At 42.1% G+C, this 26,492-nt stretch overlaps 1 protein-coding gene across 4 annotated transcripts in view; it reads left to right on the forward strand.

Annotated features, from left to right (window-relative positions):
- Positions 1-510: 510 nt before the first annotated feature.
- The window catches only part of TPK1 (thiamin pyrophosphokinase 1), a 321,490-nt gene continuing 295,508 nt past the window's right edge, over positions 511-26,492 (forward strand). The window contains exons 1-2 of one of the 4 annotated variants that reach the window (XM_084785003.1): positions 511-650; positions 979-1,036. In XM_084785003.1, coding sequence (XP_084641129.1) covers positions 994-1,036 — 43 coding nt within the window. In that variant the 5' untranslated portion in view covers positions 511-650; positions 979-993. Of the gene's footprint in view, positions 651-978; positions 1,120-26,492 lie in introns of those variants that run through there. The other 3 variants (XM_084785004.1, XM_084785001.1, XM_084785000.1) reach the window with 3 other exon arrangements.

A 26,492-nucleotide genomic window follows, 5' to 3' on the forward strand; every position in this document is an offset into this window, starting at 1 on the left:
TTAGGAGGAAGAAACAAGAAGACCAGACCAGACGTATGACGTCTTCTTTAGCAACGTTGAGGCTAGCCTGGTATACATAAAACTGGCTTTTAAAGCACAGGGTCCGGTCTCTGTAATTCCTGGGCCAGCGAGAGAAATAAGGGCTCTAAGAAGCTCTGACTCCTCCATGCGGGCAAGGGTGCTGCTGCTGGTGGTGAAGGTGATGACTTTGGCTCTTTACCTTTGCTTGAAATTCGGTTTTGCTTAGTGTAGGGGGAGGGAAAAAAAAAGCTGCATTCCTTCAAAGTGGCGACTCCTTTTAAAGGGTTTCCTTTGGTTCGTTTCCAAAGCATTGTTTGTGCAAAGCACAGGAAGCAGGAGATAAAAACAGAAGGTGGATTCATCGGACTGGGTGTGACAGATGGGCGGAGGCTGACAGGAAGCCTCCACAGAGTAAGGAACTGAGCACAGCTACAAGAAGCTGAGCCGGTTACACACAGCCTAGGGCTGCTCCGGAAGGGGCAGGGCTCGGCGCGCACACGCGGGGCGCGAGGCCTCCTCCCGCGGACGCGCAGCGCGCCCCAGGCCCCGCAGTCGAGCGCCGAGCGGCCGATCCCTCACTCCGGCAGTCCGCGCGCGCTCGCTTCGCTCGTGGCTCCACCCGCCGTTGTGTAAGTGCGGCGGCTGCCAGCGCGAGCTGGCGGGGCGGGGGCGCGGGAGGGAGGGAAGGAGGGAGGGCGGCCGCCCCTCGTACCCAGTGCCCGGATAGACGCTGGCGCGTCTAGGCAACCGAAGCGATGGCGGGGAGCTCGCTCCGGGCCTCTGCTCTCCGTCCTGGTCCTCCTGAGTCCTCCAGAGACTTTTCTCCCCGCCCACAACTTGCAACACCTTCTGGTTTTCCGCTGTGCCTAGGCCAAAGTGCCAGCAGTGCAGTGGTTATTGTTGTAGCCGGCTCAGATTTGGGGAAATTTAACTTGGGACTTTTTCTTTTCCATGCAGAACCCAAAGCCCGCTATGGAGCATGCCTTTACCCCGCTGGAGCCCCTGCTACCTAAGGGTACCGTATGCCTTCCTATGCTACCTTGTCAGCAGGAGCCCCGCAGAGGGAGCACATCCCGACCCTGAAGGGTTGCTGTCTGGGTATTAATCTCTATCTCCGTTTTCTCTTTCTGTGGGCAAGTTACAAAACCATACACCTGTGCTTCTGTGTCCTTGTTTGAGAGGTGAACATAAATATCAGTCCTTGTCCTGTAGAACTTTATAAGGACTGAGCAAGTTGGTAACAATTTGTGTCCTCTACCCGAAGTTAAAAGAGTAAGCATCTGACACTGAACACATCTCCAACAGCGGGACACTAGGGATGTGAGGGATGGCAAAAGCAGTCTGTCAGGGATGCATTTCTTTTTTTCTTTTTTTTAAAGATTCATTTATTTATTATGTATACAGTGCACATCAGATCACACTATAGATGGTTATGAGCCACCATGTGGTTGCTGGGAATTGAACTCAGGACCTCTGGAAGAGCAGACAGTGCTCTTAACCACTGAGCCATCTCTCCAGCCCAAGGATGCATTTCTAATCATCGGAAAGTACAAGACCAGTAAATGGTTATGTAAAATGTCTTAAAAGGTTTAACACCAAGATTTAAAATTTTTATTATAAATTTCTTGGTGCTGGGAATCAAACCAAGAGCCTTGAGAATGCTAGGCAAATACTCTTATCAGTACACTGCATTGCCTGCCCCAAGGATTTTTATTTTTCATACTTTGAATTTATTGCGCTCCACATGGTAATCTGTGGAATGAATTTTATTAGTAGCATTTCTTCTTCTGTAATTTGACTGCAGTGTTGTAAGGCTAGATGTATTCATTTTTCAAAATCGCCTTTGTATCTATGAATGTTTGTGTAGGTACATGTGCATAAAGAGGCAAGATGTCAGCCTCGGGTGTCATTCTTCAGGTGCTATCCACTTTGTTTCTGAATTTCTCACTGGCCTGGAAATCATTGATTAGGCTAGATGGCTGGGCAATTGGATAGGGACCCCAGGCATCTTTCTGTGGCCACCTCCCTAGGTCTAGGATTACAAGTGCTAGCCACAGTGGCCTCTGAGATGGAATTCAGTTCTTCTTTCTTGATTGAACTCCCTGGCCCCCCCTATTTACCAAATAGTGTTTATTGTGTTTTCACTATGTAGAACTGTGGGTTTATCATCAGTTTCAGAAGAAGCATCATTTTTCAGCCATTGCCATTATTATTATTATTATTATTATTATTATTATTATTATTTTATTTTTCTTTAGTTTTTATAAGCATGTGAATTCAGAGGTCTTGTTCTGAGTTTTGAATTTGACTTGTATTATCACTAATACATCCTGGGAGTACTGATGGGAAAAGCCAACAGCAACAGTAATAGCAGTAGTTGACATTGGTCTTCATGTACAGTCATGTGTCCCTTAAGGCCTGAGATGGTTTCTAAGAAACACAGGGCCAGGTGCCTGTCAATTGTGTGAGCATGTTAGAGTCCATCGGTATGTGACGATGCACTAGTGTATGTCCTCTTGGGGACCCCACCCTTTTATTCCTCTAGCGCCTCTCTCATACCTTTTTATCTTATATAGATGGAGGGAAAGAGTGATAGAATCAGAATTAAAACAAGGTTGTTGTTTTTGTTTTTTGTTTTTTTTTTGGTTTGGTTATGGGATTTCCTGTTTATTGTTTTTCAGACATAAAAGCATCACGCCATCTTGTGAATTAAATTTTACAGTTTTTACTTATCTGATAATGGCAGAACCAACAGCATTTTCAGAAATAAACATTTGCTCTCGGTGGGCTTGTTGACCTTTTCGATCGCTCACTACAATGTAAGAAGGATGTTACTGTCTTCAGATTGCTGACAGTCCTGCCCTGAGAGAAGTACAGAGAGTGGTGAAAGACGAGGCGGAAGAATTCGAACCTACAGGGTGAAATGTTAGCCTTGCGTTGTAGTAGTTCTCAGACCTTGAGATTTAGTTTCTTCATCCTGAGAGCAGAGCTACATGATGGAGCTATTGGAACTGTTCATTAATTCATGTAAAACAGTTGGATGCAGTGGCGAGGAGCTATCAGCTTCAGTGGCAACGTCTGAGAGAAAACAAAATGGCAGTGGCAGTTCAGGGCCAGTGCTGAGATGGGAGTCATAACGCGCAAGAATTGAAGTGCTTTGCCTTCGATTTTATTACCGCCTCAGTGGAGAAGCCTTGGCCCTTTAATTTCAAGCATTTCTAGGTTTACACTGGGCCAAGGTCTGTAACTCTGAGGTATAGATACCGTGTCGAGTACAAAAATCGCAGAGACAGAATCCAGCGCTCCCGTGGTGGGTCTCAGAATTTCTTCCTCTGTAGATTCCTGCCTCATTTTTAGCCTTCGCCTTCAAAACAAGCTCCCCAGGCATGTTTCTGTTGACTGTAGAGCCACGTAAGATGTACTACAGCCGAATGGTTGCTATGAGACCAATGCTGTCCGTAGTCCTTCATAGCAACGTAAGCATTGCAGGTTATTTTTTATTGGAGGGCTTTTTATTTTTCCTCTTTTTAAGTAAAGCAAATAAAGCCTTCCCCAAACTGCTAATATTTCACTATAGTCTTCTGGAAATAACTGTTACTGCTTATTTTCAAACAAAATGGATATACCTTATAAATTGTTTTATAGATGACTATTTTGGAACAGTGAGTCAAAAGGTATATGTATGTTAACTTCAAGTGTCATACGAGCTCCTAGTGTTTCTATCGAGCGACAGATCATTCTGAAACGTAATATGCTACCTGGGGACTTAGTGGGAAGGCACATGCTTCCATGCATGTGGCTTGTCCTCCACCTTTCTCGTGAAAATCAAACACCTTTATGTGGTCTTCTGAATCGCGCAGGCTTGGATGTTTAAATAACTAAACTGGGTCATAGAGTTGCTTGTTAATTGTCTCTCCTTCCTTACCTCCCTCCCTCTTCCTCCTCCTCCTCCTTCTCTCCCTGCCTTCTTCCATTTCTTCCCTTTTTGTTACTTGTATTCCAGGCTGGCTTCCGGCTTCCTATCCAGCTGAGAGTGCCTCTGAGCTTCTGGTCTCCTTATCTCCTCCTGATGATGCTTATCACCTGATTTTATGAGGTGGTGGGGATCCAACCTAGGGCTCTGCATGGCAGGAAAGCACCTTCCCACTAGGCTACATCTGCAAACCCAAGTCTTGCGTTTTTCTAATTAACAACCTACATTCAAATTGGTCTTTTTAAAGGGTCATATTATTTGAAGTTTGTATGGTTCCTCTCTCCAATTCATACTTTGATGAAAAATGTTTTTGAAATTTTATATACATGTACTGTTTGGGTAAATTCCCAGGAATGAAATTGCTGGTGAAAGGTATTGTACAACTCCAGGGTCAGGAAAAGCGATGAGGTGACTAGTGCTTTCCTGTGCCTACTGGGTGCTGTAGGAGGTACAGAAGTCAAAAGAGTCTGTACTTTCTGTCTAGGAGCGTACTGTGTAGTAGGAGGTGGTAAGATGCAGTCTCTTAGATGGTACACTGCACAGTGGTTCTGTAGGAAGCACAGACAGGGTCTTCCGAGAAGGAGATAAGAAGGCCAGAGTAGGCCAGGAAGTTATGACTGAGCACACTGTCTGCATCTCTAAAAGGACGTGCATTTAATTTGTGAGCAGCACTAGGAAATCGAGAGTGGGGGCCAGCCTGAGGGAGGGCTGGCGCTGCACCCACGCAGGACAGCACAGGTGGCATCTATGTTAGATCAGATGCAGGTGGAAGGCATTGGTGGGTGTTTGAAAATGGCAGAGAGGTGAGTAAAATGAGCACATGGGGCATTGAGAACCATTTCAGGGAGCAGGCTAGAAAATGTTGAAGGGTTTTGTGCACTTGGAATAGTCCATTGGAAAAAAAAACCCCTCTTTAGGCCACCCTCCAGCTCCAGTAAATCCCCGTGGCCCTCAGCTAGGCGCACAGTTACCATCACCGCACCTGGGAGACTGAAGCAGGAGGTATAGAAAAGAAAACGGATCACGGTTCTTTGCTAACTGCATGGCTTTTCACAGATACCTGTGCACGAAGTTGCCATAAGGTTGTAAAGGAGCTGAAAAATCCCCACTGTGTGGTGCTTTTCACACAAGTGCAGATACACTCAATCAGAGTTGCCTGCGATTATCAGTGACACGTTGTATGGGCTCGCCACCCAGGAGCGAAAGGTGTGCCATCTAAGTTTGTGTACGTACGCTCTGAGAGCCACATGATGACACTGTATGAGGAGATTGTTCAAGCCTTATCTCGGTTTTGCAGGTCCTCCAGTATCTGCCTCCTGGCTGCCATCCAGATTCTTCTGTCCGTCGCTCTCTGTACCAGTGTTTCCTTACATGAGCATTCCTTCCAACTTTCATATGTTTCCCTTAGCTCACACTGCATTTATCACCTAGGAGGCTCCTTATTAATTCTTAGACTTGTTATTTTTAAATCTTACCCATTCCCATAGGTACTCAGCACCAGCTGGTGCTTCAGTTTGCATTTCCTATGTATGGATTTTAATATATTTTATTGGGCTTTACATATCTGTAAAGCATTTCTATTATCTGCAAAGGAGGCCTCTTTATATGTTCTGGTTAAAATTATAATTTCTCTCTCATTATCTCTCTGTGTATAAGTGTGTATGTGTGTGTGTGTGTGTGTGTGTGTATGCATGTGCATGCACACACGTATATGTGTTAATGTATATCTACCACAACACACATGCATGCACACACACATACTTGTGTCAGTCAGTTCTTCCATCACGTATGTCCTGGCATTTGAACTCAGATTGTCAGTTGGGTGGTACACCCTTTACTACAGTGATATTTTGCCCACCCTAGATAACAGTATTTTACTTTTTTGTATTTTTCACCAATAAAGTAAGGTGATTACTTCTTTAATTTTTAGAAGAGTTGTGAAGATAAAAGTACGTGTGGAAAGCATTTCACATGGACACCTAGGAAGAAATGAAGCATTTTACCTCATTTTTCAGCTTTTAAAATTAATAAAGAATAGTATTTAACTAGTTAATAATATTAACAAGTAGGGTATTCCATTTCTGTTTTACACTTTGTAAACACAGGTAGCTTTTCAATGAATCCTTATAAATCTTCACTTTTCACTTATCTTCATCTTCAGTTTACCACAAAGCCTCATAGCTCTGCGTGTATGAAGCATTTAAAAGAAAGTAAAGTTTATTTCACCTTGATGCAATGTGCAATCACTTGGAAAGGGGATCACACAGAAAACTATCTACGTTAGGTTGGCCTGTGGGCCTGTGTGCGGGGATTTGTCTGGATGACTCTGAGATGAGAAGAGCCAGTTTGAAAGTGGAAGGCTCCTTTCTCTCAACTTGAGTGCATGCACTAATTTGCTCTTTTCTGCCCATGACTAAAGCTGCTGCTTTAGGCTCCTGCAGCTATGCCTGAGCAACAGAAATAAAACTTAAGATACAGAGGCAGAAGGATTGCTGTTTAAGGGCATTCTTGTCTGCGTAGTGAGTTTCAGGCCAGCTAAGACTACAGCACAAGGCCCTGTCTCAACAAACAAACGAAGAGTTCAAATTATATTTTACAGTCTATGTCATATTAGCTTTTAGCCACTAATGAAGTACTCGGCAAGAATGATTCATAAAGATAGTTTATTTAACTTTCAATTTTGGAGCTTCAGAGTCAAAGAGTAGGTGTGGTACCATGGATTTAGCCTCTAGTGAGGGTTGAGGAGAGTGGCCTTTGTGGCAAGGCACCATGTGGGAGCAAACATTCCCGTCTGCATCAGAGGGCAGAAGGAGAGACAGGGCCCTTCAGCCTCCGATGAGGATATATCCTGTTTATGTGAGTGCCTCCTAGTGCGCGTCACCTCTTAAGGGTTTGTACCACCTGACAATAGCTCCACTTCAGGGACCAAGCCTTCTGTTACACTGGTGTGTCATCAAACTGAAGCATACTCACTATATAAAGGGAGAAAACTTGAAATGAGCTGGGTATGTGTCTCGGTGGCAGAGGACTTTAGCGTGGATATGGCCCCTAGAGGTCCGTCTACAACACTGCTCAAAACAGAAGCACACTCCAACCCCTCAGATGCTGCTACTGTTGCCATAGTGTATGTATGTGTGCATTTAATCTGGATTTATATTTACACCCTTCCAGATACTTACTGTGTGCAAATATGCACTTAAGCTCTTTTTAAAAATGGGAATGTGGTTTAAGTTGCTTTATTCAATCATGACTCCACTTACGATATTAGAGAGTATATAATGCCATCAATATTTAAATTTCTACTGTTCTAGAATGAGTTTTCCCACTTGCTTTCTTCCTGTGAGGACCACCTGTGCATTTAATCCAGTCTTATTGAATCTACCAAGCTTGTTCCTCACATTTTTAATTCTCCTTGACATTGTTGGCATTTTAAATAAAGCTTTTACATCAGCCTTAAATAGGTCTGATGGAATAAAAAAAATACAGCAATTTGATATGTCATACAACTCACTTTAGAAATATAACTTCTGAGTCAAAAATTCCATTTCAGTTTCTCCACATAATTTGATCTTCATAAATAAATTTTATGCTGGTAAGCCTTTTATTGATCACTTTGCATTTCTTTGCAAAAAGATTATAGACTTTTAAATTTAGAAAAGACTCCTTTGAGCATGATGCTCTTGGGAGTTATTTCTTCTAAATTGAATTGCCGTTATTGAGGCTTATTCTAAACTTAATTACCATTTTAAGTATTATTAATGCACATCTGATCCAGTCAGCATAATTATATTACAGACTTTTGTAATAACTAACGTTTACATGGCGTTGTGTTCTCAGCATGGTTCTAGTGCCTCAACAGGGCAGTGCCTGTGGAAAACTTGTGAAAATAAAAGGTTTGAGCTCTAGATGCCCTCATTTCAGTTCGTGCCCTTCCCATGTCACTTGGTTTCTAGGAGCCTTCGTTTCTTTATCTGTTAAAATAAGAATAAATATAAACATTTAGTCCCCGGGCAAATGTTAGACATTTTAAAGTACATTGAAGGCAAGGTCTGTTCAAATGTAAATTTACCTTATTAGAACTTCGTACTAAATAAGCAACATACTGATTATCAGACCCTGAAATCTCTACCATTCATTTTTTTTCTGAGAAATTCTCAAGTGAGGATGCTGTTAGTTGGGTAAGAGTGTTTGGTTCAGTTAGGTGAGAAAGTTCTAGGTAAGTGTAAACAAACAGCTCTTTGTGGTACTCAGTTACGTGCACCCGTGATTGTTGAACTTGTATATGAATGCAGTCAGGAATTGTGGGCCAGCATGGTTTTTATTTTTTATTTTTTTGATTCGGTTGCTAATGACTTCAAGCTTTAGTTCAATCTAGTATTAATGATATTTCTTATGTGTCTGGGTACTTCATGACTGTTGAAAATGCCCGATCGAATTTAAATAGCATAATAAAACCTGAGGCAAATACGACCCTTCGCCAGTTACTAATGGCACACCTGGAACTCTGTCCTGGCATTCTGACCCCTGTAAACGATACACACATCTTGGCCACAGGCCTCCATTCTCTGTATTTTGCCCAGCGTTCACATTTCAAGAACCCTAGTGATGACATTCATATGTGTGGTACTTGCTGACCTCCTTCTCTAAGCTCCTCAGCAAAACAGAGTAGGAACTGATGGGTCAGAGTGATTTGACTTCTGTGAATCTGCATTGATTAAATATGTGTCAGTAAGAGAAGCTGTTTCTTGTTCATGCTGCCCAACCAACTAGGGACAGTTGATCAACCTCTCTGGTTTTGTCTCTTCTCTAGTGCCATGCACTGCAGCAGTGCGGCCACTAGCGACGTGTGGCTCTTGAGCATCTGAGCCCTCCTACTTCTGTAGCTGATTGTAACTGGAGTAAAAAGACTAGAAGCCCCCACTCCATTACTAGCACACATTCAGTGTTTTGTAACAATATACTAAGTTACTCTGGCAGTCTTAACTGAGCCAAAGTTGGTTGCTTTAGGAATAAATTTTGAGAGGCTGGAGAGAGATCGGGTCAGTGGTTAAGAGCATGTACTGTTTTTGCTGAGGCCCAGTTCTCACAGGCACAGTACATACACATAATTTAAAAAATAAATTTAAAAAAATGTTTTAAACATCAGAACTTTATTTTCCCACAGCTGTGAATGCCGGAAGTCCAAAATCAAGGTATCTTGATTTGTTTCGGTGTCTTCTGTGGCCTATCTCTTTGCCTTGCAGGTGATACTCAGTAGCTGTGTGCACCCATGATTAAGCAGTTCCTCTATGTGTAAATTTTCATTCTTATGAAAATACCAGCCACGTTTGCATCAATACTGACCCATATGACTTTCCTCCAAATATAGTTGAATTCTGAAGTGTTGATTGCTAGGAATTCAGCTGTGATTTGAGTTTGAATTTTGATTTATGCTTTAGTGGTCTACATGATGCTCATGTGATAGGACCAACCATCATTAACCACAGTTCCTAAGTCGGCCATGTAGACATAAAGTTATACATTTGCCATTCTGTAGTGAAAATTGTTGCTGAGCTGTTATAGCTAGCTAGTTCATAGCTTTGTGAAATGTGATTTTTGACTTACAGTATTTTCAGTTTCTGGTAATTTTATCAGGACATAAACCAATTGTAGTTGGAGTGGGTCCTGTAGTCCAATAATTACCAAATAAGTAAGTTTTACTCTCACTGTAATAGAATATAGCTCCTATGTAGAAAGTCACTTTTTGTCTTTCTTAGGTATTTTATGTGTATCTGTACATTTGTTTGTTTAGGCAACACTTTTTGACTATCCACTGTTAAACATTGTTCTCTAGTATTTATTAAGACACAGAAAGGAATTAAGTTTCAACCTAAAACATTTGGAAAAGATTCAGCCTACAGCAGGTGGCTTAAGGTAATGAACATCATTTTGTAAGTAATTAAAACTTTTTCCCAGATGGGGGTGGTGGCACGTGCCTTTAATCCTAGCATTTGTGAGGCAGAGGCAGGCAAATCTCTTGAGTTTGGGGCTAGCCTGGTCTACAAAGCAGATTCCAGGACAGCCAAAGCTACACAGAGAAACCCTGTCTCAAATAAACAAACAAGCAAGCCAACAAAAAATTTCCAAATAGCCTCTTCAAAGGGGACAACTTTACAATTTAACTAAACTAGTATCTGTAAAATGTTGCTTTATATTGTAATCAGTATAAAAGTTATAGACGTTATGGTTTACATTTCTTGTTCAAAGTTTCCTGGCTTCAAGGGGTGGCTACACTCTGTTACATCTTGGTTGATAAATTTTCATTGGATATACTTGGTATGTATTTAGATTGTAATGTAATTTATCACGAATGGCAGATAAGCCTCTTGTTAAGACGGCTGCTCAGGGTTGTGGTATTTTACTCAGGGTCTAGCTAGGAAAATCTAAAAGACAGCTAGACTTCAGAGTTTCAGGAGTTAATCCTAACATTTCCTTCATCGACCCACGGATAGCCTCATAACTTTGCAATTAACTTCACCAACAATGAAAAGAATATTCCTTCTCCAAGGTCGGCCCTGGATAAAGGTGTTGATAGAGATAGATTGAGGGGTGAAACCTGGGTGTTCTGCTTCTGTGCTTCTTTGTGTCAATACGGCTTTGTTGTTTGCATTGAAGTAGTGTGCTTGCCTTTGATGTCTAGCAAGGGGTGGTCCTTGAGTACAATGGGGGTTTTCTCATCTCAAGAGTACATATCTCAGAGAGCGAAGCTGTCACACAAAATCAATGTCCATCTGAGCCACTCCAGAGCAGTGGCTTCCAGGTCCTTTGTCTTGTGACCTCAATGAATGAAATTTAGGACAGTGGGAGGGTGAGTTTAAAAAGGAGTTTTACGATGGCATTATAGGTGGGAGCAGAAGACATCTGTGGAGGAGTGGGTACTAGAAAATGGGTTCCATCAGCCTGCTAGACTCGCAGCATTTTTTTTTGTGTGTGTATATTTTTGTAAGAAAATGACAGAAACTAGGGTAGGGGTGGGGGTGGGGAGTGAGCTGGTCAGTCCACAGTGGTTCCTGGTGTCTTTCAGTTTATGTCACCTTCACACCGAAGGAGTGTTCATCTAGGTTGTGGAAGAGGGATAGAAAGATGACAAGAACGCGGACCAGAACCAAGGCTGAGCGAAGGGCATTTCCAGCGTCTGGCCCAACACAGGTATCTGAGTTACCCTGACAAGTGTGTCTCCTGTTATTAGTCATGCTGAAACTTAGAATTGACTTACCAATTTCTAAAAATAAGTCATGTTGAAACTTAGAACTAACTTACTAATTTCTAAAAAATAACTTTTTAGAAAAAAAAATGGGGGAGGGGAGATTCTCATCTCTTTGTGGAATGGTAAATGACAAGGCCAGTGCTGCAGTGTTGTGGTCTTTATGGTTATGTTAACCTGTTTCACCCCTCTACAAAAACTCAAGTCCTTCTCAGGAATTCTTCAGCTCTATGGAGCCTTCCTTGGCAAGTTGCTGCTTTGACTGCAGTGTTTTCCTTGATGTGTAACTCAAAATGTTGGCCTAAAGTGTATGTTTAGCATACCAACACTTTTCGCCACCATCCCACTTCACTTTGTATGTGTGCTGTAAATTTTTTTTTCTTTGCATAAATTGAGTGGAATTATTTATTAACAAATTGTTTATCTCTTGCCGTTTAACACAAAGAAGTATTACTGAGGGATAATAAAAAATATCCTTACTATAAAAAAAATATCCTTACTATAAAAAACCAAGGAGCCAAGATATCTTTTTTTTTTCAATTTTTTTTTCAATTAATTTATTCATATTACATCTTGATTGTTAGCCCTTCCCCTGTTTCCTCCCATTCCTCCCTCCCTCCCACTTCCCCCCTTCTCCCCTCCCCTATGTCTGTGATTGAGGGAGACTTCTTCCCCCTATGTATGCTCTAAGATTATCGAGTCTCTTCTTGGTAACTTGCTATCCTTCTTCTGAGTGCCACCAGGCCTCCCCATCCAGGGGACATGGTCAGAAAAGGGGCACCAGAGTTCACGTGAGAATCAGATCTCACTCTCCACTCAACAGTGGAGAATATCGTGTTCGTCGGCTAGGTCTTGGTAGGGGTTCAAAGTTTACTGCCTATTTCTCCTTGGCTGGTGCCTTAGTTTGAGGAGGACCCCAGGACCCAGATCTGCCTGTCATAAAGTTCTTCTTGTAGGTTTCCAGGACCCTGTGGGTCCTATTATTTCCCCATTCTTCCATGCTACTCTCGCCTAAAGACTCAATAGGATGTCCTCTCCTCTGACCCACTTTCTTGGTAAGTAAGGTTTTTCATGGGACGTATACCTTGGACTAGTGTTTTGATATAAGTGAGTATATACCGTTTGTCTCTTTTTGCTTCTGGGTGAACTCACTCATTATGATAATTTCTAGGTCAATCCATTTGTCCACAAATTTCGGGAATTCCTCATTTTTAATAGCTGAGTAATACTCCATAGTGTAAATGTACCATAGTTTCTTAGTCCATTCTTCTACTGAGGGACATTTAGGCTGTTTCCATGTTCTGGCTATTGTGTATAAAGCAGCTATGAACATGGTTGAGCATATGTCCCTGTTGTGTGTTAGGGCATTTTCTGGGTATATTCCAAGGAGTGGGATAGCTGGGTCTTGAGGAAGCCCTATTCCCATTTTTCTGAGAAAACGCCAGATAGCTTTCCAAAGTGGTTGTACTAGTTTGCATTCCCACCAGCAGTGAAGGAGTGTTCCTCTCTCTCCACATCCTCGCCAACATGTGGTGTCATTTGAGTTTTTGATCTTAGCCATTCTGATGGGTGTAAGATGGAATCTCAGTGTCGTTTTGATTTGCATTTCTCTGATGCCTAACGAGGATGATTTTCCCCCAAATTTGGTTTGGTGGGGTTTTTTATTTGCCTCATTTTCTGTTGTACTTTTACTTACATTTTATTATGCTTCATGACAACTTTCAGTCCATCTATTGTTAATGGCCAAATTATTTCCCTCATTTTAAGCACTATCGGTGCCAGTGAATGTCTTCTTCATACCATGATCACTGTGAGTTTGAGGCCAGCCTGGCCTACAAAGTGAGTTCCAGGACAGCCAAAGGCTACACAGAGAAACCCTGTCTCGAAAAACTAAAAACAAAACAAAAACAAAATCAAACCAAACCAAACCATACCATGCGGAGCACCAGTCTCCTTGGGTTTAGTGGTACTCAGTCTCTATACACTCCTCTCTTAATTGTTCTGTAGTATTTTGATAGTTTGGAAACTAAGGGAATCTGATTAACTTAGATTTAATAACTGAAAACATAAAGCAAACCTTTGAGGATACTTTTAATACTGTTAATCACACCGCCTCCCATGAATTAAAAAGGAAAAAATAAAATCTGTAGGTTCTGGTACTTTAACAGCAGATGGCTTTTGAGGTCTTCCAGAATAACAATGTGTTTCTGCACTAATTTCCTAACAAGGGGATTTTCCCCCTTGGTTAAAACCACTGAAAACTGTTATTCTTTGTAGGTGGCAAACAGATGCCCAACAAATGGGTAACCCTGCCTTTATCACACAACGGCTCTTGAAGCTACTCATCTGTCACCAGGAATAGCTTCATTAGTTTGTATGACTTCCAGAAACTTTAAACTTTTGATGTACTCTTGGGTTGTGTGTGAGTACTGCATTGACACCTTTGGTAGTGTTGATGCAGTAATCCATCTGTCACGTCAAAAGGAAAAGGAGAACGTATTCAAGGCCAACAAGGAAAGGTACTCTTAGCCTTTGGGCTGGTGGAAGCTTGGGGTGCCTTTCTTCATTCCAAAAGCCCAGTAGTCAAAATTGCTACTGAGAAGCTTTCTCTACCAAGTAGGAACACTGGGCTTGCATTTTCTTCCTCACCCAGTCTAGTGCTTTGAGCAGTGAGGCCCATGTTTGCAGAAATCTACACAGCACCCCATCGTGTCTAGCACATGCTTCCCTTGTGTTTTCCTAGGTAAGATAGCTTATCTCTTGGAACACAGCCAGGCAGCTCTGTCTTTTTGAGAAAAGATACACCAGTGTTGATGCGGTAGTCACCCAGCTTTCACCTCAAAAGAAAAAAGAGATTTATTCTAGGCTGAGGGTGAGTAGAGGCATTCTTAGCCTTTGGGCAGGTAGAACCTTGGAGTCCATTTCTACATTCCAAAAACCTAATAATCATGCATAGAAGTGGTCAATAAATGACTAGGTGCTAAGGTAGCATGTGATGATTTGGTTCTGTGCTTTCAATAGCCTATCTCTCTATAGTGACTGGAGTTGTGATGAGTCTCATAGAAGGTTTAATTCAGATATACTTTTTCTTTGGCACTTCCCTTCATTTTGGACAAACAGCTGGTTATTAAAACTATGTGTTTCGTCATGTAGCATTTTGGCTAAGATCAAATATACAAATATGTATTAAATAATGGAAGCTTGTTTTACTTTTCTTAGTTTGAAATGTAAGTAACAAAGATAACTTTTATTTGTTTTTGTTTATTTACTCTTCAAATGTTGAAAGAGCTGAACTAGACTACTTGCCAGGCTAATATTGACGTCATTTGTTGAAACTATCACTTGTGCCAAGAACAGTTGTTGGCATGGGAAAGCATCCCAGGAATCTCCGTAGGCTTTCAACTCTTCAGTCTTGCCGTCCCTTCCTGAAAGCTTAGAACCACTCAGAAGCTCACGAGACTTTGATTCCCATTATTTTAAGTTATAGCAACCACAGGATATTTATAACACTAACTATGGCTTGTAATTTATCATCAGATGAAATAGAACTTAATTTTCAGTAAATAAAGTAACAACAGAAACTAAAATATAAATCTTTCCACAACCTTGCATATATTTATGAAATTTTTGTGTCTCATACTCAAACCGTGCTCCTCAACTGAAGTTCTAGGCGTATATAAAAAACAGCATCACAGGCCCCACTCCAGACTGACTGAATAAAAGGCTGCCTTTCAGCAATATCGCCAAGTCAGACTTAAGCACCCTAAAATTTGGGAAGAACTGGCGTAAGAGTCATACCCCACACTTTTCAAAAATAGCAAAAACAAGCAAAACCTTATTTAAAAAAAAATAATTACTTTCAGTGTATGATTTGATGCTTCAAGGAAATTATACAGGCACGCTCATCTCGGGCAGAGTCCTGGAAAGGTACAGAACTTGAGGCCGAAGCTGAGCATTTCTATTACATGGGAATTCCAAAGCAAGATTATCTTTACATTGTTCTCTTACCGACAGCTTAAACAAACTACATGAGTGCACAGTAAAGTAGTGGCCCTCAGTCCTAAATACCCTCAAGGTGTATTTGTAACTTTTGCAGTGAGCCCCAACAAAAGTTCTAGTCTCTTAGGATGCAAGAGATATTCTCAGAATATTCCATTGACACAGGAGTCTGTGAATTTGAAATAGAGAAAAGTGGCTTATATATGAGATGATTCCAAAACCTCATGTTGAGTGCTAATGTCTATTGCTATACAGTTTTCCTTCTAATCTAGTAGTGGTCGGTGTATTTCCCTTGAGCTTTGCTATTGTCAGGGTGGCAGTGCATGGGGATAAGTCCTTAGTGCAGAGGACAATTCATTTGAGAGTGGTGTGCTAATCTCCTCTGTTGCAGCAGCATCTCGGGGGACTATCTTCTTTGGGGTACTTGGTGTACTTCTCGGAATAACTGTGTATGATTTTGATTTTGTCCAGATATAATGTGAACCTTTCCAGTTGCTTTTGATTCAGTGGTTCTTTAAGTGTTGGGGAAGTAAACCTCAAAATTTTATGTGTTAGGAAATACACTCTAAAAATTGAATGTTATAATGGCAATCTTTACAGGCCACAGTGTCTGATTTAGAACCACTTAGTAGGTTAATGAAACAGATGTGGGTGTGTCTTTAGAAACATTACTGACTGTGCAGCAGCATCCCATAGGAGATCAGGTGGAGTATGGGGAAGGAGACAATCGGCTGGCATCCTCTCCCTTTGCTCAGTGGTCTGCCACAGTGTGAACTGCTCTGCTTCAACAAGCTCTTCCCGACATTTCTGGAAATGAGAAAACTAAATCTTTCCCTGCAAATGTTACCTTTGTCAGGTTCTGTGCTCACAGCAGTGCCAAGTGTAACTAATACAAAAGAGTTAGAGTCAGGAGTAGTTCCCTGAGAGGACAGCTCATCTGAATGATACACTCTAGATTGTCCCCATAGGCAAGAGGCATCTGAGAATGAGTACTTTTTCTCAGATGGATTCAGTAAAGCAGTCACATTGTCACAGTCCTTTCTTTGATGACACGGTGCTGGTGAATGAATCCATGATGCTAGTTTTTAGGACTGGGCTTTGAAGATTAATGAAGTTAGAAATCAGTAGACTTTTCCTGGTTCTTCCTTCTGCTTTTCTTCTTATTTTCCAGAGACTGAGGACTCTATAAAGTTGTTTGCTCTGAGGCAGAACAGATCCAGGCTACCTGAGAGCATGCTCATACTACATCTCGTGATCATTGTAAGAGGGAGGATGCTCCTGTCGGTCGGTCTGTCTGTCTCTGACTCTCTCTCGCTGTGACTGTGTGTCTCTGTCTCTGACTCATTTCTCCCTCTCTCCCTCCTTCCGTCCTTATCAGTCCCTCCTTCCTTTCCTCCCTCTAGCTCCCCCTCCTCCTTCTCTTCTTCTTCTTCTCCTCCCCCCCCCCTCGTATGTGTGTGTATTTGTTGAGTCAGTACTTTGAGTCTCTTATGCATGCACTGGCATATTCACATATCCGGTCCTTGGCAGAAGAAAAAAGGCCGTACACCTTCATAGAGCATATAGGCTAGATGGGCATCTAGATACATGTTAGAACTTTAGAGTACAGTAAATTTGTATACCTTAATGCATGCAATGGAGTATGTTTTCTTGGGAATAGGATTATGGTATATAACACCTGAGTGTCTCTGGTACATATTTCTAGATGGCTTCCCAGAAAGGATGAATCGGTTGAGAGCTCAGTAACAGTATATCAGTGTCCTTTTAGCTTGGCCTTGCTAGAATGCACTGGAATTTTTTTCTAGACAGTGTTAGTTTTTGTGTGTGTGTTTGTGGGGGGTATATGCATGTATACCTGTTTGTATGTGTGGCACGTGCAAAGGGAGCCAGATGTCAGCAGTGGCCTCTGGTGTTGTACTTCATCTGACTTTTTGAGACAGCATATCTCACTGACTCTGGAACTAACCAACTAGGGTTAGTGTAGCCACCCTTTGGTTTTTCTGTGTGCTAGGGGTCTGACCTGGGGCCCTCATGCTTATTATAGCAGCGGGCACTTTACTGATGATGGAGCCATCTCTTCAGACCCATGATCTTTCTGATTCTACCTTCTAAGTGTGGGACTAAAGGTGTGTAGTACCACCCATCTTTTATGCAGTGCTAGGTCCTGAACCCAGGGCTTCATGCATGCTAGGCAAACCCAGACAAGCAGTCTGTCAAATGTGTGTTATTCCTAGTCCACCTTTGCAAATTTTGATGGAGGAATCCATGCAAATGTTTCTGCTTCCCAAATCCTACCTCATAAGACTTTTTCTTTGCTCACACTAGCACTAGCCGTAACCCAAGTTGGGAAAATTAGTAGGAGTTGAAAATGAACAGAAGAGCTGCTAAATGTCCCTTCTGTGTAACCCCGGCTTTGTCTTGAGGATCCCTCAATGACTGTATAGAGTGCACTCCCTTTCTTTCTTTAGATAGACTGTTTTATAATGCTGTGGTAGTAGAAGTTAATTAATAACCACATACATGACTCTTATTTACAATGTTGCAAACAGTTTTTGTGCAGGGGGCTTGTAATTGATTTCTACCCTGGTGAACAGATGTTCCAAGATACTGTAGCTAATTGGTGTACAGAAGAAATATGAAGACACCAGTTTATGGGATTCTATCTCAGTAATGTTTTTCATGGTTCTACCATGATCAAAACAAAACAAGAAAACAAAACCTAAGAAGTCCTTTTATCAAGTAGCTAGTCTCAACCACACAGGAATGTTGAATTAATGTTTTTTTTTCCTACATCCACTCTAGCTCCCAAATAATTGATACATAGACTTATTAGATTTATTTGTAAGCTTCAAGCACCGTAACTGTGCAGAATCTCACCTATTCTAACCCACCTATACCAGCCTGACCACCTCCCAGCAACGTTCCCTGTTACCTGTCCTCTAGTCGCCCTGGCTGCCTCTGCTCCATCCTTGTCCTGTGGTGACCTATACCACATGTCGACCCAGTAACCTTCTTATTCTCCTCCCCTCGCCTCCCCTCCTCTCTCCTCCTCTCCAGTCCCTTCAGTCCCCTCCCCTGCCCTTCCCTCCCCTCTCCCCCCTTTCCCTCCCCTCCTAACTGTCCACTGTCTAGTCTCTGTCTGTCTCTGTCTCTCTTCCTCTCTCTGCCTGAAAAGCCCAGGCTGGAAACAGAAGTCCTTCCCACTATCGTCTCTGCCCAGTCATTGGCTCTTCAGCTTCTTTACTAACCAATCAAGGGTAACTGGGGAGCAAAGTTTACACAACGTTGACCAACGAATGTGACAGTGCCCACGTCCAGACTGCAACCAGATCTTGGGGCCCAATATTCCACCCCTGAATACTCAGTGGAATAGTGTCCCCGTTACTTTCCAGAGGACTGGCTGTCTTGTTGCTTAGCCCTTGTTACAGCAGGTGTGCCATTTCTATAGAGTCAGGAAATAGGTTTCCATAATACCGCTGGCCATAACCACACCTTGCAGTTTACACTAACGTCCTCATTAACTGTTGAATGTCTCTGGCATGGGATCATTTTGTAATTGTAGGAAACCACAAGGTTAGTTTCTGGAAACTATGCTTTTTCTTTTTTTCCAGTGAGCAATTTTTTAAAAAATTTTTATTTAGTTAATTTATTCAGCTCACAAATCTGGAAACTATGCTTTAATATCAGCTAAATCTTGCTGGTTTCATTGTTAACTAACTGTTTTGAATTTGATTTTTCTATAACTGATGTATAACAAACTGTATAAAAAGAGAACATGCACCCCAAAAGTGCAGACTATAGCCTTTTACAGCACAGTGCAAACTCCGCATGAGCACAGAGAGTGAGTTCTGCTTCCTGCCGCCCTTAGGGCTTCTGGAGAAGCACACCTGTGCGGAAGCAGCAGACGGCACTTAGTACAGGAAGGTATGCAGACCAGGCAGGGCTACATTGCAGAGTACCCCGGAAGAGTCCCAAGAGGAGCTGTACTCCAGTAACGCTCTACTGATTTGCTGTAACAGCCCAGCAACTGCCTGTAGCACTGCAAAGATGGGGAGAGGGGGAGTCTTAATTTCTCAGCCGCCAGTCTCAGCTTCTTCTTTAGCTCCTGGAAAGGGGTGAGGGAGAGTCAGGGACACACCCTGGAGTACTCTCTGGATGAGTTGTTTTCCCACCTGTTCTCTGACAATGGGGTGGACACAGCCAATGTAAAGCATTGATACTTTGGGCAACGGTTGCATAGCTGTTTGCACCTTAATTCCCCTAAGCTTGATCCCATGTGCTAAGTATTACTTTCTAACTATAGAAATGACTATACCCCCCCCAACCAGGCACCAAGTACTGTATTGAAATTTGCCCTCCCTTTTTCAAATTAAAAAAAAAAAACTTTGTCTGAATTTTGGAAATAAGAACAAGAATGTTACTTGGTGGGTCTCCAAGGATTGGAGAGTAACAAGCTAACATAGATAGAGCTCAGAGTGGAGCCCTGACATGGGAACCTCAGGAATTCCCAAGGGCTGGAGAAGATGAGAGGAGGAGGAGGAGGAAGAGGAGGAGGAGGAGGACTTCCAGGTGTCCAGTGCCCAAGGTTCTAATGGACTTTTCAGTACTGGAGTAATTTAAGCCTGGTGGGAACTTTAACTGTAAGATAATTTAATTCTTTGGTTTTTGCTGTCTTGATCCACGATGGCTATCATTCCTAGGAACAGTTGGTGCCTGAAAGTCCTCCCTTGCCTGTTAACAACTCACTTGAAATCATGTTATTGGTTTCCGTAGATGACTTAAGTAAGCCTGCAATAATTCCTGTTGATTAAAACATGGAAGGAAGAGACTCTGTGTGCTGACTGGCAAAACTAATGACATTCATAGGAGCCACTGCTCACTCTGAAGTGTGCTCTCGACTGTGACATTAGATAGCTGTGGAAGGATTATGTATATGGCAGCATGGATACTTGAAACCTATCATAAATTTAACCTTTCTATTACTGTTAGGAGATGAGTTGTCATTTCCACTTGCCAGGTAGGAACACTGCATGAGATAGAGTTCGACAGTGCACTTCTGCCGTTCCGTTGTATTTTAAAGAGTAAATGGCTTATGTTTAGTCAATCTTGTTGTGAAATTGAGTCGTTTTTATGGCATGTTAGAGTCAGAGCTGCTGATGTAGCTGTTAACAGACGCAGCAGCACTACACAGTAGAGAGGAGAACACTTCAGTGGTGACTGAGTTATGCAAGGAATTTTCAGCCCCCACACTGCATTGAATCACGTGTCAGTTGTGCAAATGGATACTAATTTCAGTAAATGGATACTAATTTCAGTTCGTTTATGCTTGGGTAACAAAGATGATGTCAAGTCTGTACTGTGCTCTTAGGGTTTTTGAGGCTGTGGTGGTTTGAGTGTGCAACGGCTGGCATATGCTCATGTATTTGAACACTTGGTGCAGTTTGGGAAGGTTATGGAGGCTTGTTCTAAGAGTGTTACTGGGGTGGGCTTTGAAGGTTTATAACCTGGTTCCACTTCCTGTTATCTCTCCCTCATGTGAGCAGTGTGTGTCCTACTACCAGGCCAGCCTCATGGTCCCGCTGCCATGCCTTCCTTGCAGAGATGGACTCTCTCTCTGGAAATGTAAGCCAAAATAAACTCATTCTTATGTAACTTGCTTTTTTGTCTGTGTGGTTTTTTTCCCCAGTGATAGTAATGGATACAGAGGCCACACCCGAGTATTGTCTATATATCTAATTCATTATTAGGATTTCAGAGATGAGACTAGTGAGGTACAGAGATGTTGATTGTCTTGCCCAAGGTCTAGTAAGTGGTAGTGTAAGGTTTATATATATTTAATCTGACAACATAGTTCGATGAGTTACTGCCAAGCTTTTCGCATGTGTGTGTGTGTGTGTGTGTGTGTGTGTGTGTGTGTGAGAGAGAGAGAGAGAGAGAGAGAGAGAGAGAGAGAGAGACAGATAGACAGACAGACAGACAGACAGACAGAGACAGACAGAGACAGACAGAGACAGAGAGACAGAGACAAGAAACAGACAGCTGGATATGATTATATTTCTCTATTGAACATTTTTCTTTCTCCCAACCCTTTCTACTTTCCAAATTAAACAGTGTCTTCCTGGTCAGTCAGATGAGCACCATCTTTTCTGGGAAATGGTACCCTTTTGGGGACTTATTCATGTATTTTGAGTCAAGATCTTGCTCTGTTCCTTATGTTGGCTAGCAGACTTGGCCTAACGTGTTTCTCCACCTCAGTCTCCTTGGGAGCTAGAATTGCAGGCACTTACTGCTATACCTCACTTTTGTATTACTTTTGTAATTTTGTGACGTTTTACTTTTTGGGCCTGGTGTTTGTAGGACCCAGTGTTTTCGTTCATCTCAATATTTTTTACATTTGTCCTTTGCATCTTCAGAGATAACACTGCGAAATTCTAACACTCAGGAAAGGCGCAAAGTGTGTTTGCTAATCTGTGCTGTATCTGATCTGTCCAAGTACTTGCTTATGCTTCAAGAATAGTGATGGTAACTCTCATGCGTGCTTATATTTCCTGTGCTAAGTGCTGTAGTCTGGATAGCTGGAGACCGACGTCACCGACCACCATAGGTGGACTTGTGACTTGTGTCCTTACTTGGTGTTCAAACAGTAACTAACACATCCTTCTCCTGGTCTAGTGAGGTAATGGATTGAACTAGAGAACATCATATTGAGGGAGGCAGCGTGACTCAATTATCTCATGTTCTCTCTCACCTGAGGTACCTAGGTCCAAATCTTCAAATGTGAGTGTATAACCCAGAGTAACTGTAGAAACAGGAAAATACAGGGGGGTAAGTGTGTGTTTTGCCGTAGAGAAGGGAATAGCAAGGTACAAATGATCTGAAGGGAGGAATGGGGAAAATGTGTGGGGTGACTCTAACTAGGAAGAGGCAGGGCAGTTAAATTAAAGGAGGAAGGAGGGGTAATAAAAGAACAGAAAGGATGTCTGAAAAATTCATAAGGAATTACGTTACTACCTATTTACCTAAAAATATCCCTCGTACATTTAAGTTGGTTTACAAATATACATACATAGTTAAAATGAAAAATCCTACCTGGGCTGACAATCCTCTCTTCGTAAGCCATAAGCTGTCTAACAAAACCCCCAACACCAGGCATAAGCCCGAGTTGTTGGTCAGGATTATCCATGAGGCTTTCAAAATACAGGTATTACTGTTACCCGCTTTGTTTCCTAGAGGTAGAAGATACGGCCCTGATGCTGAAGACACCATGCATTCCTGACACAGGAGCCTGAGGACGCAAGGTGGATCTCGTGTGAAGTCCTCCTCCCTGAGGACTAGCTTTCATGATTCCATAAGGTGTCATGTAAGCTTCCAAAAGAGGGAAGCCACAGTAGTCCTCCTCAGCTGTAATGCCTATGACCCACAACAATGGCCATCATGTCAGGAAAGCCCTAAGGTTGCACTAGTGGCACGCGTACATTGGTGGTAACCAGTAGCTTTCGAATTGGACATTTAAGACCTGCTCAGCAAGAAGGAAATCGTGACTGGTTCTAGAAACTTAAGCAACCACTCAGGGCTAGTGCAGTCATGGATCTTGGCGAGCAACCTTCAGCTCCTGCTTTGTTAAGCCGGCATAACCTCTAATTACATTCTAAATATTTGTCCTTATACGCACAGATACGTGTACTCATCACCCAGGAAATGCCTCTTTGCAACAGATGGAGGCCAATACCGAAAACCACCACCAGTCAATCAGAATGCAGAGTTGTGGAACCCAGACCCAACTGATACATCGCTAACACAACGCCTGAACCTAACACTCAGGAGTCATGGCAGAATAGGAGGCAGAAGGTTTTAGGAACAAGAGGATCAGGACATTTGCTGTGAGATTGTGTCTTCTAGAAATATCAGAAGCTACACCCATAAAAATCTCCCTAACAGTGTTCCCTAGCATGACCTGAACAAAGAGGATACCAACAGACATGCTAATGTGGAAGGTGGAGAGTTTAGGAGGCTGTAACCCCAGACAAAGAACCACAGGCCACTCAGGGATGCTGAGAGCGGGAAGAGCATACCAGTTGGCTATCCAATACTGAATGGTCAGTCCCAAAGTCACTCATATACAAGTAATATCATACAGAACGATGAGCAGATTGTAGCTCTATGATAATATGTAACAACGACTAAGAAAAACAGCCATGAAAATAGATGAGAAAGGAGGGTGGTACCTGGGTAGGATTGGTAGGATGAAAGGGAACGGGGAAATCGCTACAACTGTAATCTCAGAAATTACTTCCATAAATATAGCTCAGCTTTTCAGTAGACTTCTCTACTCTCCAGTTAGCCCAGGGCCTTAGCAGCGCCTTCCCATGACTTTGCGGTTCTTTTGGTAGCTTCCATGCCCCTTTTACTTTTGTTAGATCAGTTATATTTTTAGAGACCAATATCATTACTATCAATTTTAATTCCAGAATTTCAAGGGCTTTGGGGTAAGATGATTCTGTGCATACCTTCCCCTGTGCCAGTCAGCCTGAAGCCATCTCATTCCACATCTGCTATCATAGCTTAGTAGTGCTGGATTCAGGTTCCATAGAATTTTGTAACATCCCAAGTTTTTATATCCAATAGGATTGTGTATTGTACTGCATACATATAATGGTGCCCACTAAATAGAAATAACTAATGTTACAAGCACACACAGCACATTCTCAAAATTGTATTTCAAACAAGTTGTCTTTTTGTCTAAACCAGCATATACTATTTTTAGCCCCATCTCATCATAGACTCTTTGATAATATGTCTTTATAAAATTAGAATTCTGTCAGTGTTTATACAAAAACATTTAGAGCTTTGGTTGTTGTTGTTTCTTTTTTTAATTAAGGTGCTTGAAAACATATTAATCAAAACCTAAACCAAGTTTCATGACATTCCCGTTGTAAGGCAGCGTGACGATTGTGTGTGGAGTCTTCTGCCCCAGGGCAGCATCTGGGCAAGCGCGTTCACTCCGTAACTGTTGGAAGCAGGACTCGCAAACTTTAAGTCAGTTTCTTTAGTGTTGGTACATAGCTGAGGCCATGCTTTATCTTTTAGAAAGTCAGTGGAGTGCTATTGAACTTGGAAAATGCCAGATTGGCCTCTGTAAAGAAATTGATGAGCTGCAGCAATTAGCTATAACAAACAGAAAGTTTAAACTTAAGGTGGTGAGCTTTACCTCAAAGTCTGTGCTTCTGATTTCATATTGCATTTCTTCTCTTGGAAGTGGGGCTCCAGTGCTGTTAAAGTTTCAGAGAATCCCATAAACACCAGCTTAATGCACAGTGTAGCAGAAATGTAATTTCTAATGAGAAGCTGTTGCTCCTGGCTTCTGAGTTTTTGTTAGGAAGTATGAGAGAGCACACTGGAACACAGGAGGAAAAATCCCAGCTTCTATCCTGGCTTGAGAGTGTAGCTCTGCACTAAGGGTCCTTGCCTGCCTGGCATGCATAAAACATGGGCAGTACCCCAGCACATTCAAAAAGGGGAGAAAAAACAAGAGAAGAGATGGCCTTTACATAGGTGGGATCTAAATCAGGGTGATTGCCTTTTATGTACTCCAACTCAGCTTTCTTCTTCGGGCCTCATTTTATATATTACAGGTTTAATTGTACAATAAATCACAGGCTGCGTTCTAATACTATTTTCCTTTACGTAGTGATTGTACATGAGCAATTGTAACTTTCAATGGTGAAAGCTAATTATAATGTGGAACTGAAATCTGAGCATTCTTGAAGAAGCTTGGAGTATATTGACAGGTTCTTTTTTTTTCCTTTTTGAAAATTACTTTAATTTCTTTTATCTCCATTCAGCATCTTAACACAAGCTTTTAGAATATGAACTAATTTTCCAAAGCTGTTCTTTTCCACAGTGTTAGAATCTTGCATGGTGATAGCATGTTAAAATTTCACCAAAGTTTGAAAGTAATTTTTTTTTTCCTTTTTAAAATAGCAGCTGTCAAGCCCATGGCAGAATGATGCAAATAAGTCTCGTGGGCTAGAACTGTTACTATCCTAAACATGTAATTTCAGGCATTGTCAATCTTTATGCAAGCTTGAATTCTAGGCACCTGATAACTTTGCACATGCCAAGATTTTAAAGCTTATTGTATTTTTACTGAACGTTTTGTGTTTAGAGTTGGCTTGAAAATTGGGATAGTTTTAAGTGTGAGTGTCCTTGGAGCCGATGTCCATGAAGTCTTCATAGAAATGCACAAGTTCCATGTCAGGCTCAGGGGCAGTTCTCCCTTTCCACCACCACCACTTGGAGACTCAGCTACATCTGCACAGGGGGTCTGGGCTCTCTGCATGCATTGTCCTTGGCTGGTGCATCAGTTTATGCAGGCCCCCCTGTGCCCAGATCCACCAGCCTTAATGGTCTCCCTGTGGAGCTCCTGACCCCTCTGGGTCCTTCCATGCCCCCACCTCTTCCCTAAAACTCTCAGTGCTCAGCCCAGAGTCTATCTGCAAGTCCCCATAACTGTCCTGATCCCTGGCTGGGTGGAGTCTCTCAGAGGACATCTATGTTGGGCTAATATCCACTTATAAGTGAGTATTTACCATGTGTGTCTTTCTGGCTCTGGGTTACCTTACTCAGGATGACTGTTTCTAGTTTGGCCAATTAGTGGGGTAGGAATTCAGCCCTGGCCTCTGTCAGAGGGTGGAAATGGCAAAAGATAAGAGCGAGGGATAACAATCAGGATGTAATATGTGAATAACTTATAATAAAGTATATATTTATGAAAAAAAGATCATAATAAATATAAACCAAAACCCTTTAAAAAAAAAAAAAGAAAGAAATGTAGAAGTTTCTAAAGGTTTGAGTGCTTCCTAAATGAATGCTTTGGTGGTTTTCCATGTGACAGGTTTTCTGCCTTCTAAAGGAATGGTGGTAGAGTGTTTCTGCCTTGCAATATGGGTGTTCTGATTATGCCATGGCTGGCCCTCGGAGCGCAAGGTGTTGTAAACAGAGCAGTGCCTCCGGTTGTATTGTCTAAGGAACTCTAGCCGAACCTAGAGGCCATCCTGGTTTATTCTGAGTGTTATTGGGCTCCAGGGGCTATGACATTAGTTTCAGATCAAAACTGTCACTAGATTAAGAACTATCCCTTTCATCTAGATCCTTTTTGCATACCTGTGTCTTTATAGGAGGATGCTCGTCTTGCTAGTCTTCCATCCTACGTTTTTCCTGATGAATTTTCATGCTTAGTCTTCCATTACCTCTCCT

Source organism: Acomys minous, assembly GCF_964271855.1.
Source record: "Acomys minous genome assembly, chromosome: 6".
In the NCBI taxonomy this organism is placed as follows: Eukaryota; Metazoa; Chordata; class Mammalia; order Rodentia; family Muridae; genus Acomys; species Acomys minous.